Here is a 13,448-nt window from a genome sequence, read left to right as displayed (position 1 = left end):
AGCCGTCTTATATGTCCTCACAAATCCCCTCAAAAAACTTGCAGTACCTTGAGAAACAGAGTTTCAGGTAAGGGACATTCCTAGCCCTGGCTAGGGATGTCAGGGGTTGAACCTAGGACCTTCTGAGTGCAAGACAGATGTTCTCCCACTGAGCCACAGCCCTTCCCTGTTCTGGAGCAGCTTAAACTTGTTTTTAAGCAAAGTAAATAGGATGCTAACCACCAGGGAGTTTCTCTGAAGGAAGAAAAACACACTCATTCACTTCTCCTGACACCCCATTAATCCTTCTTTTGCGTATCAGTTAGGGGCTGCATAGCCAACTTGTTCTTCTGCGAAAGCAGACACAAATTGTCCTTACAGGCAGAACACACACACATTCTGATGACTTGGACTAGACATTTATTTGCGGAGTATGACATGAAAGATGATGAATTAGGAATACGCATCGTAAACAGCCCAGTCCCAATCCCGCTCTGAATAACCCTGATGAGAAATCTGGATCCCATCTATTGGATGAAACCCATCACACTCCCTGATTGCCACCTAAAGATAAGCACGCAGATCCCGCTACAGAGGAATGTCAGAAGAGACTTGCTGGGTCAGACCAATGATTCATCTGGTCCAGCATCTTGCTTGCCATCAGGGACAACCTCATGCTTCTAGGAAGCCCACAAGCAGAGCCTAAAGGACACTTGCCTTTGATGTAGCGATGGGCACAAACTTGGAACTTGCTCCCACAAAGGCCACCAACTTGGATGGCTTTAAAAGAGAACTAGACACATTCATATTTGACTGTCTACTAGTCACCACAGCACTGAGAGACCCCTGTTCCCCCTCACAGGGCTGCAATTCCAAGAGTGGTTTTACAATCAATCCCTCTTCTCAGGGAACTTTGGGAATTGTTGCTCTGGGAGTTGACTAGAGGGTCTCTCAACAACCTTAATGAACTATGCTTCCCAGAAGGCTTTGTGAAGAAGCCACGGCTATTTAAAGTGGTACAATACAATATACAGTGCAGACGGGGTCTATGTTCAGCTATGGAGAGGTACCCTGGCATCAAGCAATAAGTGGCACCCACCAGATGTCAAAGAGAAGAACAGCTACCAGACTTATAGAAGACATCGGAAGGCAGCCCTGTTTAGGGAAGCTTTTAATGTTTAACAGACCACTGTATTTTAATACTTTGTTGGAAGCCTCCCAGAGTGGCTGGAGAAACCCAGCCAGATGGACGGGGTATAAATAAATTATTATTATTATTTTATTATTATCATTATGCCTCTTCCAGGAAACTGTGGAGTTCGGGGGGGGGGGGCAGGGTCACCTAACCAGTTTCCTCACCTTTAAAAAACCTTTTCTGGGGAAAGCCATGGCTGTGAGCATCCTTGAAGCTTTCCATCCCCTTCTGCTCTGAGCCACAATATAAATATTGTCTGACAGCACAGCATGCCACAAGGCCACCCAACCTGCCTTCCCAAGCTGCTGCCAATTAAAGAATGCCAACTGTTAAGCGGTAGCAGAGTCAGTTTACGACAAGCGTGCTACCCAGGTATAAGGTGACGACAGGCATTTTACAACTCATGCTTAAAAAAAAAAATGTGACTTCAGTTGGGAGGAAATATATTTTTACAACCCTTTCAATATGTTTTATATCTACCTCAACATATTTAGTTCCTTCAGCCTCTGGAGTCTCAGTCTGGAGGCTGGAGATTGTCAAATAAGCCACAAAGCTGTGGCCCAGCAAATGGGAAATTCATTCATAATTTCTTCTGAAATCATACTACCTTTGATATAGTCCAAACCAGTACATAGATTACATAGAATTTCATAGAATTGGAAGGGGGCCACAAGGGTCATCTAATCTGACCCCCTGTGATGCAGGAATCTTTCACCCAACATGGTGCTTGAACCCACAAACCTGAGATGAAGAGTCTCGTGCTCTATCGACTGAGCTATTTAGAGGCTGAACATCTCTGATCCAAATCTGACACAAGCTCAGGAGCCTGCCTTAAGGAAACAATTTCAATCTCTGCCTTGCCATCCTGTTCCACTTGCAATATGGGATTTGAAATATTGTCCTACTTGCATCCTTGCTCAGCCTTTTAAAAACTCTTTCCTCCCCTCCTGGGAGGGGTCATCCCTGGTTCTTTCTTGTCAGATACTGCAAGGTTCTCAGGTAGGCCCCTTCAGGGGCGGAGGAAGGGGGGACGGTGGGGGCAGGCCGCTCCGGGTGTCACGACTGAGGAGGGTGACAAAATAGTGGGTGGCACTCACCGCGGCAGCGTGCCCGAGCCACATGTCTCTCCTTGGAGTGATGTGGTGGCTTGGGTGCCCACAGCATAGCTGTCAACCATCCCTTATTGGGCGGGAAAGTCCCTTATCCCAGCGCCATGTCCCGCTGCTGTCCCTTATTGATGATGTCCCTTAAATTTCCCGGGTTTCAAAGGAAGCAGCTCCTCTCCCTCCCTCCCTGCCAGCCAGGGAGGGGGGAGGCTCCAACTGTGTTGCTTGGCTGCGTTGCTCACCCAATAAGGAGTCTAAGAACGACTGGGGGGTGGAGCTTGCATGCCTTGTGCCAATCAAATCAGCTGCATTGCCTCAGCGCTTTGCTCAGCACTCACCTTTGCTCAGCGCTTCCCAGCGGAGAGGTGACGGTGGTTTCCCTTGCTGCATCCCCTTTGCCGGGTTGCTGCACTGTGGGAACCACCACTTGAGGCTTCGTTTGGTTGCTGGCTGGGCTTTCTGCCTTTGGCTCAGAGGGGCTCAGAAGCTGAACATACCTGTGCTCTGAAAATCCCTTATTTTGGCTGCTGGTCCCTTATTTTCGAGGCTGCTGGTCCCTTATTTTCAGATCTGTAAGTTGACAGCTATGGCCCACAGGCTCCACGCTGCCCCAAAAGGTCTGCCCTCCGCTTCCCCCTCAGCTGTAGGGCAGCTGTGTGGGAAGAGGCAGGCAGGCTCCTCGAAGGCCCTGCAGAAGGTCCTGCCCTGGCTTGCCCTGCCCTGTGGGTGGCTGGCCCCGCCCCTGGGCACAGGGCATGAACACCACCACAGGAGCCTGATTGGCTTGCTCCACCACTGGGCCCCTTAAGGACCTCTTCTGCCTATGAAGAGGCTTGGAGGAAGATACCTGAGAGCCTCACTTAGAGAAAGAGCGGGCAGCATTTTTCATACTCCGAAAAGAAGGGTTGATTTCTAAACCACTCTGAAAATTATGAGAGGAACAGGATTCTTACAGGGAAACCCATGGCTATTTAAAGTGATGCAATGCAGATTTAAATGTTTAGTGCAGATGGAGCCTAACTTAGCAAACCATGTTATGCAACCCATTAACTTTAGTAGCCATTGGCGACTTGGTGGAACGCTCTGTCACAAGAGACCAGGGCCCTGCGGGACTTGACATCTTTCCACAGGGCCTGCAAGACAGAGCTGTTCCGCCTGGCCTTTGTTTGGACTCAGTCTGACCCTTATGTTTTCCTCCCCTTATGGTTCAGATCTATGGGCTACTATTAAAATGAGGCTGCATTTTAAATTATATTTTAACCTGTATTTTAAATTGGTTTTTTATTTATTTTATTTTTATTGTAATTTTACTGGTGTTAGCCACCCTGAGCCTGGCTCTGGCCAGGGAGGGCGGGGTATAAATAAAAATTATTATTATCATTATTATTATTATTATTATTATTATGCATGGGATTAGTCAGGAGGACGGGGACACACATACAGGCACCTGCCCAAATCAAGGCCTGGCTGAGGGACGCGGGTGGCACTGTGGGTAAAAACTCAGCGCCTAGGACTTGCCGATCGCATGGTCGGCGGTTCGAATCCCCGCGGCGGGGTGCGCTCCCGTCGTTCGGTCCCAGCGCCTGCCAACCTAGCAGTTCGAAAGCACCTCCGGGTGCAAGTAGATAAATAGGGACCGCTTACTAGCGGGAAGGTAAACGGCGTTTCTGTGTGCTGCGCTGGCTCGCCAGATGCAGCTTTGTCACGTGACCCGGAAGTGTCTGCGGACAGCGCTGGCTCCCGGCCTATAGAGTGAGATGAGCGCACAACCCTAGAGTCTGGCAAGACTGGCCCGAACGGGCAGGCGTACCTTTACCTTTACCTTGAGAGCCCTGAAAGGGTGAAACCTCCAGAACTTAGATGAGCTTCACTGCTGAAACAACATCTGTCTTTGGTCCACATTCCAGTACAAAAACCCTCCGGAACTGGGGAAATGGAACAGTAATGCAGAGGTGTGACAGACATTTAGCACCATACATTACCTCCCCATAAGTGATAGTATTGTTGTAAATTCTCATCTCAGGGTAGACATTCTCCAAGTACCACTTAAAACTTCGGCACTGAAGACGTTGCCGCAGCGCAATCCTTTCGGAAACATCCCCGAAGTCAACTCCGGGGTTCTGCAAAACAAAAAAAACCCACAGGCCAACAGGAGCATATAAACACAGAAATCCTATTAGGCCATTTTCCATTCAATTTCATTATTTGAAAAATGCTCATTGTTCATTTTGTTTACAAGCGGATTTCTCCCCCCCCCTCTCTCTCTCCCTCTCTCTCTCTCTCTCTCTCTCTCTCAAACTAACCCCCCCAACCCTCTCTTGCCGTATAAGTAGCTACTCAGTCTACAACTGTCCTTGAGAACAGGGAATACATATTAATGAACCTTTGGTAACAGAAAAGAAGATGATCTGAAGTGGGGGTGGAGAAGGAGAATGTCAAAGTTTGGTTACCACAGCATTAAATTTACTGTCTGCAGTCAAGAAACAAGCAGGCAAAGCTGTACAGAATTAAGTGAAGGAAAGATGCCAGCTTGTTAAAAGAATGCCTTGTAAACAGATTTGTACTGAGTTCAAAATACGCATGTATATACCTGCATATGTATGCTCCAGTGAGCATATGGTGTTCCCATGTGAGATCATGCTCCCTCGATTCATTTCAGGAGAGAAAGCCACTCTTTTTGACCTGTATGCATTGTGATAACCCCTCCATTGCAATGAATGGGAAAAATCCTGGATGATGGGCTCCAGGGCTGGATCTACATTGCTTTGTAAAAACGCTATTAAAGGCTATTAAAAAAGTTATACTGTATAGCTCTCAATGCAATTTCCCATTGTCGACGGGTTGCTCTGCAGCGCCCTCTGGTGTCACGTTTTTATAATGCATTTTTAACGTCATAACCGACCAGTGTAGATTCGCCCCAGGTGTGTCTTGGAGGTTCTGCACATTGAAAGAATCATGAAGCATCACAAAGGGGAAAGGAGATACTTGGGAGGAAGGGTTTCAGCCCTTCCTAGTCCAATATCTCCATTTGCCCCATTATTTATTTGTTGTTGTTGTTGTTGTGCCATTAATAATTAATTAATTAAATTTGTATACTGCCCTATACGTATACCTGTAGATCTCAGGTTGCTTCACAACATAAAATCACAATATAAAAAACAGAAAATACATAATATTATGTCCTCTGTCCTAAGGTCTTTGGGCAGGTTACAGCAATTTAAAAGGTTCAATATTAAAAACAGCATAAAACAAATTACAGTCAAAGAAATAGAGTGGAGCCTGAATATATATATATATATATATATATATCTCAGGTGTGACAGGCAGGGAAGCCCCACAACCCAGGAGCTACCACAGAGAATGTCCTTTTCTAGGCCACCCCCTCACAAACTTCTGAGGGAGGTGAAACTACCAAGAGGTAGTGTGGAAGGAAAGACCACCCTCTGGTCTTTCACATATCTGAGGCCAAAGTATTGCTCACTCTTTTTCCAAATCACCGATAACCTCCATGCCTCAATTCACCCCCTGCTTGAGGACCAATGGATAGTTGAACAATTTTAAAGTATTTGAGACTTGTTTTTCACCTGTGTAGGGGTTTCTTTAGGTTGTTATTGATGGTGTTTGTCGTAATTTGTTTCAGTATCTCTATTGTGCCTTATGTCACTTTGAATAATTTCCACTGATAATAATGTGCTTTAATTTTGTAGTTTTATCCTCAACACTTTTTGTCTACTGAACATAGTAATAAAGTAACTACACTAGTAGGACTGCAAGAAGTTCTGTAAGAAGGACTTTGTGAAATATTGCAAGAAAGACTTTGAAAAGAATTATTAGTTAAGGACAATTAAAAGTAAGAGAGAAATTAAGAAATGCAGAACAAGTGATAAAAAACGGAAAATCTTCAGAGGTTGTTGACAGAAGTCTAAAAATATTGTATAAGATAAGAAGTTATGTTAAATAATTGTTGGAATTTATATGCTAAAAAGTTAATATTTTTGTGTGTGTGTGTGTGTGTGTGTGTGTGAACATAGTATTAAAGACTTGGGGTATTTTTTTGTACTTTAGGGTCCCCCAAGTACGCTGATACAGAACCTGCCTCTTGTTTTTCACTGCCCCCATTTTGGCTATTTTTTGTCAGCGCTCAGCACTTGAATTCAATATTAGAGGGAGTGACAGACGGATCAATAGACAATTTAAAAGCCACTGCGAATCCACCGTTGCAAAGCAGTTGTGTTCCAAAGGAAAGGAAATGGTGGTTATTTTTGTGATGTTTAAAAACCATTTTCTTTTCCGGAAGGCTGGTTTATGTCTGATAAAGCAATGTGGCTTTATTTTTCTTTCCCTAAAGGCCTGCTTTATAGCTCATTGGAGAAAATGATCATATGAAAGTAATGGAAGAGAAGAAAAGACCGAAGGTTTTCATCACACTTAAGTGCTTGCCGCAAGGGCCATTTGTAAACATCTCAAGCCTAGTTTTGGTGCAAACCTTGCCTTGGCACCTTTATGCTGAATCAGACAGGACAACGGAGGGAAAATGATATTGCCATCACACGAGAAAGAAGACTCACGATAAAAAAAGTTATGGGTAAACAGATTATATTTATTAAAATATAACAGACTAGGGGATTGGCAAATTAACCAAGTAATACACACCTGAGCAGGGGAATAGCAATAAAGGGAATGGGGATTCAGTCTGTCCCAGGAGGAGTGCTTGTGGCATTCCGTCTCCGGTTACCCTCAACCCTGAAGGTTCACCTGGTATTCCACTGGTCCCTACTGAGTCTGGTGGCCCTGCCCGACGAGTTCCACCCAAACCGACCACGACCACAGCCAGTTTTGGTTCAGGGGGAGCCCGAGTACGAGGTGGAGCGCATACTGCAGGGGGAAGCTCCAATATCTCATCGACTGGAAGGGGTATGGGCCTGAGGATCGTTCCTGGGAAGCAGCGGCCAACGTCCACATGCCTGTCTGCCTCCGTGATTTCCATGTGACGTACCCCAGCAAGCCTGGTCCGGTCCCTCGGTTGGGGGGGGCTGGGAGGGGGGATGGTGTGATGGCCTGGGATTTGGACTCGGAGGCTGAACCTGAGGGATCCCAGCCTGCACAGGGGTCCCCGCCTCCAGAACCAGCTGGGGCTTGAGCCTGAAGGGTCCTCACCTGTGCTGGATCCTCAGGTGCAGGCACCAGCTGAGTCTGCTCTGGCTCCTGAGGTGATGGAGGACCCATTGCCTGCAGGTGCTCCACTCTCAGCCCCGTCAGGGGAGGCTGAGGTTGCCTCTGGGTCTGGTAACCCTCCAGCCCCTCCTGAGCTGCAGAGGCTCAGGGCAGAACGGTGGAGAGAACTAAGTTCCTGCAGGAGGAGTGCTCGCCTCCAGGCCAGGAGAGGCGAGTCACCTGTGGACCGGGGCCGCCCTATGCCTCGGGGCAGATAAAAGCCAGCCCCAGACCCAGGTTGCAGGAGCAACATTGTTGGTAGCCTGTTCCTGCCTGCACCCTGTCCTGCTCTTCTGCCAGAGTTCCTGACCTCACCCGACTCCCTGCCTTGGACTCCACTTCAGCTTCAACAGACAGCTTCCATACCGCACCCTCGACCTCGGACTGGACTCGGACCTAGTTGCACGATTAACCCTTGGGACCAGCACACCCATCTACTGGGCAAGTTTACAGACACACACTGTAAATAGCAATATTTGTTTAGATTCCCGCCATTGGTATGCCTCAGACATGCACAGCGTGGCTCCATTGGCCAACCTTCACCCCAATGTGCATGGCCAACCCAACCCAAATTGCCTCATATATTAACACAGGCCTTACTTAAACCTGTTCACCTGCCTGGACAAAATGTCAATTGAGCCAGATTAAGGAAAGCCACTTCGGCCCTTCAGAGGAGGTGGAGTTACGGGCTTCACAGCCCCACCATGTGCGCGGCGGCTGGAGGCCAGCCCCGTGCGATTGGGGGGATTCCTGGCTGTGTCATCCCCTGGCCAGCCAATCAGCTGGCTCTGGGGGCATGGCCTGCACTATTTAAGGCAGGACGCAGCCTGGGATCTCCCTCTCCCCCCCCTGCCAGCTGTTCCTACTTTTCCCACCTCCTGCCCTATAAGGTTTTCATTTCCTTGACCTTGCTATGGGCCTTGGTTGGTCGCTTTTGAGGGGCCTGGTAGGAATTTTTCCAGTTGGGAAATTGGCACCAGCCACTTGGTTTTTGCCTACCTCATAGCAAATCGCCACAACTTTCTTGGTATTGGTGGTTAGGCATTGGTATTGTTCTGTGGATGGAAGAGGGGAGGAAGCGCCATCACCTGCCCTGCATATTGAAGGGTAATCCGATAAAGGATTCTGAGGGGCGTGGCCCTGTCCGAAGCCTAGGGAGGTGAGGGACTAAGGCACGCCCCCTATCGGTGACCCCGGGGGAGTTCCTAGTTGTTGTGCATCAGCAGGATTCCCCCTACTGGTGGTTAACCCTTCCTGGACTTCAAGCAGATGGGCTGAAGTTGGATATAGTCTGTTAGAACCAACGCCTAAGCCAATACTGCTCATCATCTGTAACCAATAAAGTTGTGGCCTTATTTAGCCCATTAACCTGCATTGTGTCATTATTTCCACTGGGGGGGGGAGACTCGCCACCCACTGGCCCTCCGGTCACACAGGTGATGTCTAACAGTGTGGAGAAGATAAAAAAGAGGAGACCCAAAACCATCCAATGACTCCCTCAAAGACTCCTACTCAGTCCCCAAAGAAAGGGCCACTAGCAATGCCCACACTGCAAAGAGAAGGGTGGTGGGTGCCAGCAGAAGAAGAGGGAAGAGTGTGGGGCAGAGCTAACTTCAGTCTCTGCCTATTGGGCAAAACTGCCCACATGCTCAACCACATTCTGGCTAAACCATCTCTCCTCTTCTCCCGGGGAAGGAGGGTCTGGCAAATCATCACACCCTATATGGGGGGATGGCATTCTGAGCATGTGCAGAGTTCCTTTTCTTCACCACTGCATAAGAGCCGCTTCACATTTTACCTGACACGCCAGATACACCAAATGTTCCACACTGCTGCAGGTTTCCTTGGATTGCACACCAATCAGCCCCAGCCAGCAAGGCCAATGATCAGGGAGGCTGCAGTCCAGCAACATGGGAACCAGAGCTTGGAAAGTTCATGTTTAAAAGGAGCTAGTTCTAGTTCAACATGGCCCAAGTGATCCTCAACAAGGGGGCAGCAGCTATGGCAATTAAAGGGCAACAGATGCAAGGATGTTGTGCAGAGAAGACTGAATATTCTCAGGTCCCTCATCAAACTGCAACTTCCAGGATGTGTCTGTGTGTGTGTGTGTGTGTGTGTGTGTACCAGCAACCGTCAACAACTCTGCAATGTCTCTTTGAGAGCCTTCTCAGCCTGCCCTTACCGTCATTGGTATGTTCCACGCCATGTAAACATGCGACTTGAAGTCGTCCATCCAGACTTCAGCAGCACGCAGTGCGTTGCGCTTTGCATAGTAGTCAATGTCGTTGTTGTAAGGTTTCTTGGTGCGCTCGATGTGGGCGACTCGGGAGCAAGGCAGCACCTCCATGCTTCCACCACACTGCCAGACCTGTGATGATGCAAAGAACAAAGGGAGGGAGGAATGAACTAAGGTGGCAAGACGGGAGCTGGCGAAGCGGCGTGGTGAAGGCAGTGGAATCTCAGCCAGGGTTTCAAATGTGGGGCTCCAGACCCTTGGCAACCACCCTAGTTCATATCTGATTCCCAGCAATATCCCTTTTCACCAGAATACATGCCTCATTAGTTCTCCTTTGCACCTCAAGTGATTTTGCCTGGCTGGATTGTGCCCTTGAACTCTGATAATACAGGCAAGCCTGATGATGATGATAATAATAGTAATAATAATAGTAATAATAATAATAATAGTAATAATAATAGTAATACTATATTTATACCCTGCCTATCTGGGGCTGGGTTTCCCCAGCCACTCTGGGTGGCTCCCAACAGAATATTAAAAACATGATAAAACATCAGACATTAAAAACTTCCCTAAACAGGGCTACCTTCAGGTGTCTTCTAAAAGTCAGATAGTTGTTTATTTCTTTGACATCTGGTGGGAGGGCATTCCACAGGGTGGGTGCCACCACCGAGAAGGCCCTGCATGGGGGGGTTGTGTTCTGGGTCATAGTGCGCTTGCATGAAATCACATATAATTGAAAGTTCTGTCCCCACCCCTTTGAGTGATGTCTTTTATGACATTTCCGGGTCACTTCCAGGTTCGATCCTGTGCGCACGATTGCACACATATCAGTTGTGCCTAGAATGGAGATTGCCTGTAAATCTTGCTTGTCTGGATGGAGGATAGAGAGGGGTTTCTGAATGTGTGTAGGAACTAACCTGGTCTACAAAGGAAAAACTCATTGCTTTACCAACTTTCACCCTTGGCTAGTGGTGGCAAGTGGCTCCCAGGAGCTGAAAAGTGTTCCCTTGCCCTGTCTCACCGTATATGAAATGAGAACCAGTGTGACGATAGTAGTTAAGAGGGATAGTCTTTTGCAAGCTGGGTTCCAATCCACACTCCACACAACGTTTCCTGGTTGTGTTCTGCAAAGCAGGTTGTGGGCACATAACTTCAGCATCCTCGGGATACATCCTTTCATGCTCATGCCAACCGTGGGAAGCCGAGTCAGGAGGACCAAATGCAGCCCTACAGACCTTCCAGACTGGTACTCAGAACAGCGGCAGAGTGTATGCTGAAATTGTATCCCTAAAATGTCTGCTCTAAAGGCAAAACAGGTCACCATTTCAGAAATGTAAGGGGAAACTGTCTCCTAATAAGAAGTTAATCAAGTGTTCAATCGATCCGTCAGCTGAGTGATTTAAATCTTTGAACAAGGCTGCTCTTAAGTCCTCATAAATTGGGCAAACAAGTTATTAGTGGAGTAAATCCTCAGGCACATTTCCCCCTTCATGGACAGACTTGCTCTTCATACAGAACATGGCCAGGGCTGTCTTAAGCATATGCAGTGCCGGGGTGCAAAGATCCACCCGGCCCTTCCCCCAGGTTGCCCAGTCTCAGGTGTGCAGGAGGGTGGAGCCAGCCAGCTGCCTCAGCATCTCGCTGGCTCGGTCACCCCTGAACTTGCAACACAGAGCTGCTTGCAGCAAGCAAAAGAGCCTGCTGCGGCTCTCCAACCGATGGACGGGCTCTTCCCCGGACTCAACTCTCGAGCCCCAGACTCTCGGCCTGGTGCCCTTGAGCCTGATGCCCGGGTGCCCTGCACCCCAGTACGTATGGGTAAGACGACCCTGAACAATGCAGTAGCATCCTTCAGCTACAGCAGAGCACAATGTGGAATCGCAGAGCTGCAAAACCTTTTCCCCCCCTATTTAACTTTTTTTTAATTTAACATTTGTAATGCTGGTTACATAGTAAGGGTGATGAGTCTGAATGGGTAATTTGGCACATCAATGGGCACATTTTGACAGGCGAGCAGAAGTATGATCAGCAGAAAAAAATCATTTAAAAAAATAATTTCATACAGAAAGACGACAGAAAGCGTCCAAAGAGAGTCTGTGCATAATAATAGCTTGTAGTATTTCCTGACTAACTGTGGATACAACCCATTTCTGATCCACCAGGATCTGTCAGGCCCACCCAAGTTAGAAATAACAACAACAACTTGTTTAATTTCTATACCTCTTAATATCTTTAAAATGTCTTTAAGCAGTGTACAAAAAACTGAAGCCACAGCAGGCAACTTAAACAAAATATTATAAAGACACACAGTTACCGTATTTTTCACTCTATAACACGCACCAGACCATAACACGTACATAGTTTTTAGAGGAGGAAAACAAGAAAGAAAATATTCTAAACGAAATAGTGGATATATGATTTTTGTGGTTCATGCTGTGGCCACAGACATGTGATCTGACAGTGAGTTTGGAGTAGCCCAATGCAAAAATCCTGAGGATCCATGTGGATCCATGCTTTGTAACCATGGAGGAGGGAAGGAAGGGGAACCATGGATCCTCTGCTCATGACTGCAGCAGATCCCCCCCCCGCCACCCGCAGGCATTCGCTCCATAACACGCACAGACATTTCCCCTTACTTTCTAGGAGGAAAAAAGTGAGTGTTATGGTGCAAAAAATACGGTACATATAAACATGTTACACTAATACAAAGGTATTAATATTTATAAATCAATGTCAATTCATTTTCCTTCTGACACACACTCCCTCTCAGCCTCTGGTTTCTTACTCAGGGTCCATACAAACTCTTAGTTCACCTACCAAATCTCACAACAGTAATGAGTTAATGGAAGCAGCAGACATCAGCCTTAACCCACAGCTTTCCAAACTTTTCATGCTGGTGACACACTTTTTCGACATGCATCATTCAGTTTTAGCAGCAAACCAGAGGTTAAACTAGACCCCTTCCAGCCTAGGGAGGAGCGCAGGGAGTGTTTACACACTGCAGCCAACACAGCATTTCACCAGGTCCCAAACTCTCCCCCTGCCAGAAACACACATCTCATTTACCAGCAAGTTCTGCACTGTGACCAGCCACCCCCATCTCCCCCTGCATCCTTCACATCTTTGGTGACAAAGAAAAACTATTTCACAAATGGCCGAACAAAATGCTACACTGCTTTTTCAAATTTATTTTGCTTAACGATATTTATTCCCCCATTGCCATCCCCTAGCAGTTGCATGCTAAATCACCAGCTCCGCAAATTTGCATTTGATTAACGGAAGACATATTGGAGGTGGTGGTGGGGGGAGGACATAAATCTGGACAGACGTAGGTCCAGAATTTCTGCAACAAAAGGAATGAGCATCGGGGTGCAGAAAGAAATGGGTTTGTTTTAAAAAGCTGAATGAAAAATGTCAATAAATAAATAAATGTCAGTGCATTGGCCATGCTCCGGGTTCCAGTAAAAACTTCAGAGGAGCTGATCCAAGTTTAAATGGAGAGCTTGCTAGTGTCAGGGACCAGGAGTCAGATTCCTGCCTGATGGGGGTGAGAATTTGGAATGTGAAGGGGCAGGGAACATAGGAACAGCCCCAGAAGCACTCATATCAGTTAAGCCTCCAGGACCAGTGCCCTACCCCATGGGTGTAGCAGGATTTATGTTGTGGGTGTGGGTGTGGGTGTGTCAGGACACCCAACTGTCATCACCCTCTGTTT

At 47.3% G+C, this 13,448-nt stretch overlaps 1 protein-coding gene across 2 annotated transcripts in view; it reads right to left on the bottom strand.

The window, feature by feature from the left end:
- GALNT9 (polypeptide N-acetylgalactosaminyltransferase 9) overlaps nucleotides 1-13,448 on the bottom strand; it is a 198,831-nt gene that overhangs the window by 19,799 nt on the left and 165,584 nt on the right. For both annotated transcript variants that reach the window (XM_079956769.1, XM_079956770.1), the window contains 2 exons: nucleotides 9,677-9,862; nucleotides 4,263-4,400 (listed from right to left, as the gene is read on the bottom strand). In XM_079956769.1, the coding sequence (XP_079812895.1) occupies nucleotides 4,263-4,400; nucleotides 9,677-9,862 (324 nt within the window). The remainder of the gene's footprint in view (nucleotides 1-4,262; nucleotides 4,401-9,676; nucleotides 9,863-13,448) is intronic.

Source organism: Podarcis cretensis (assembly GCF_951804945.1).
Source record: "Podarcis cretensis genome assembly, chromosome: 16".
Lineage (NCBI taxonomy): Eukaryota > Metazoa > Chordata > Lepidosauria > Squamata > Lacertidae > Podarcis > Podarcis cretensis.
This window is presented reverse-complemented; position numbering and strand designations above follow the sequence as displayed.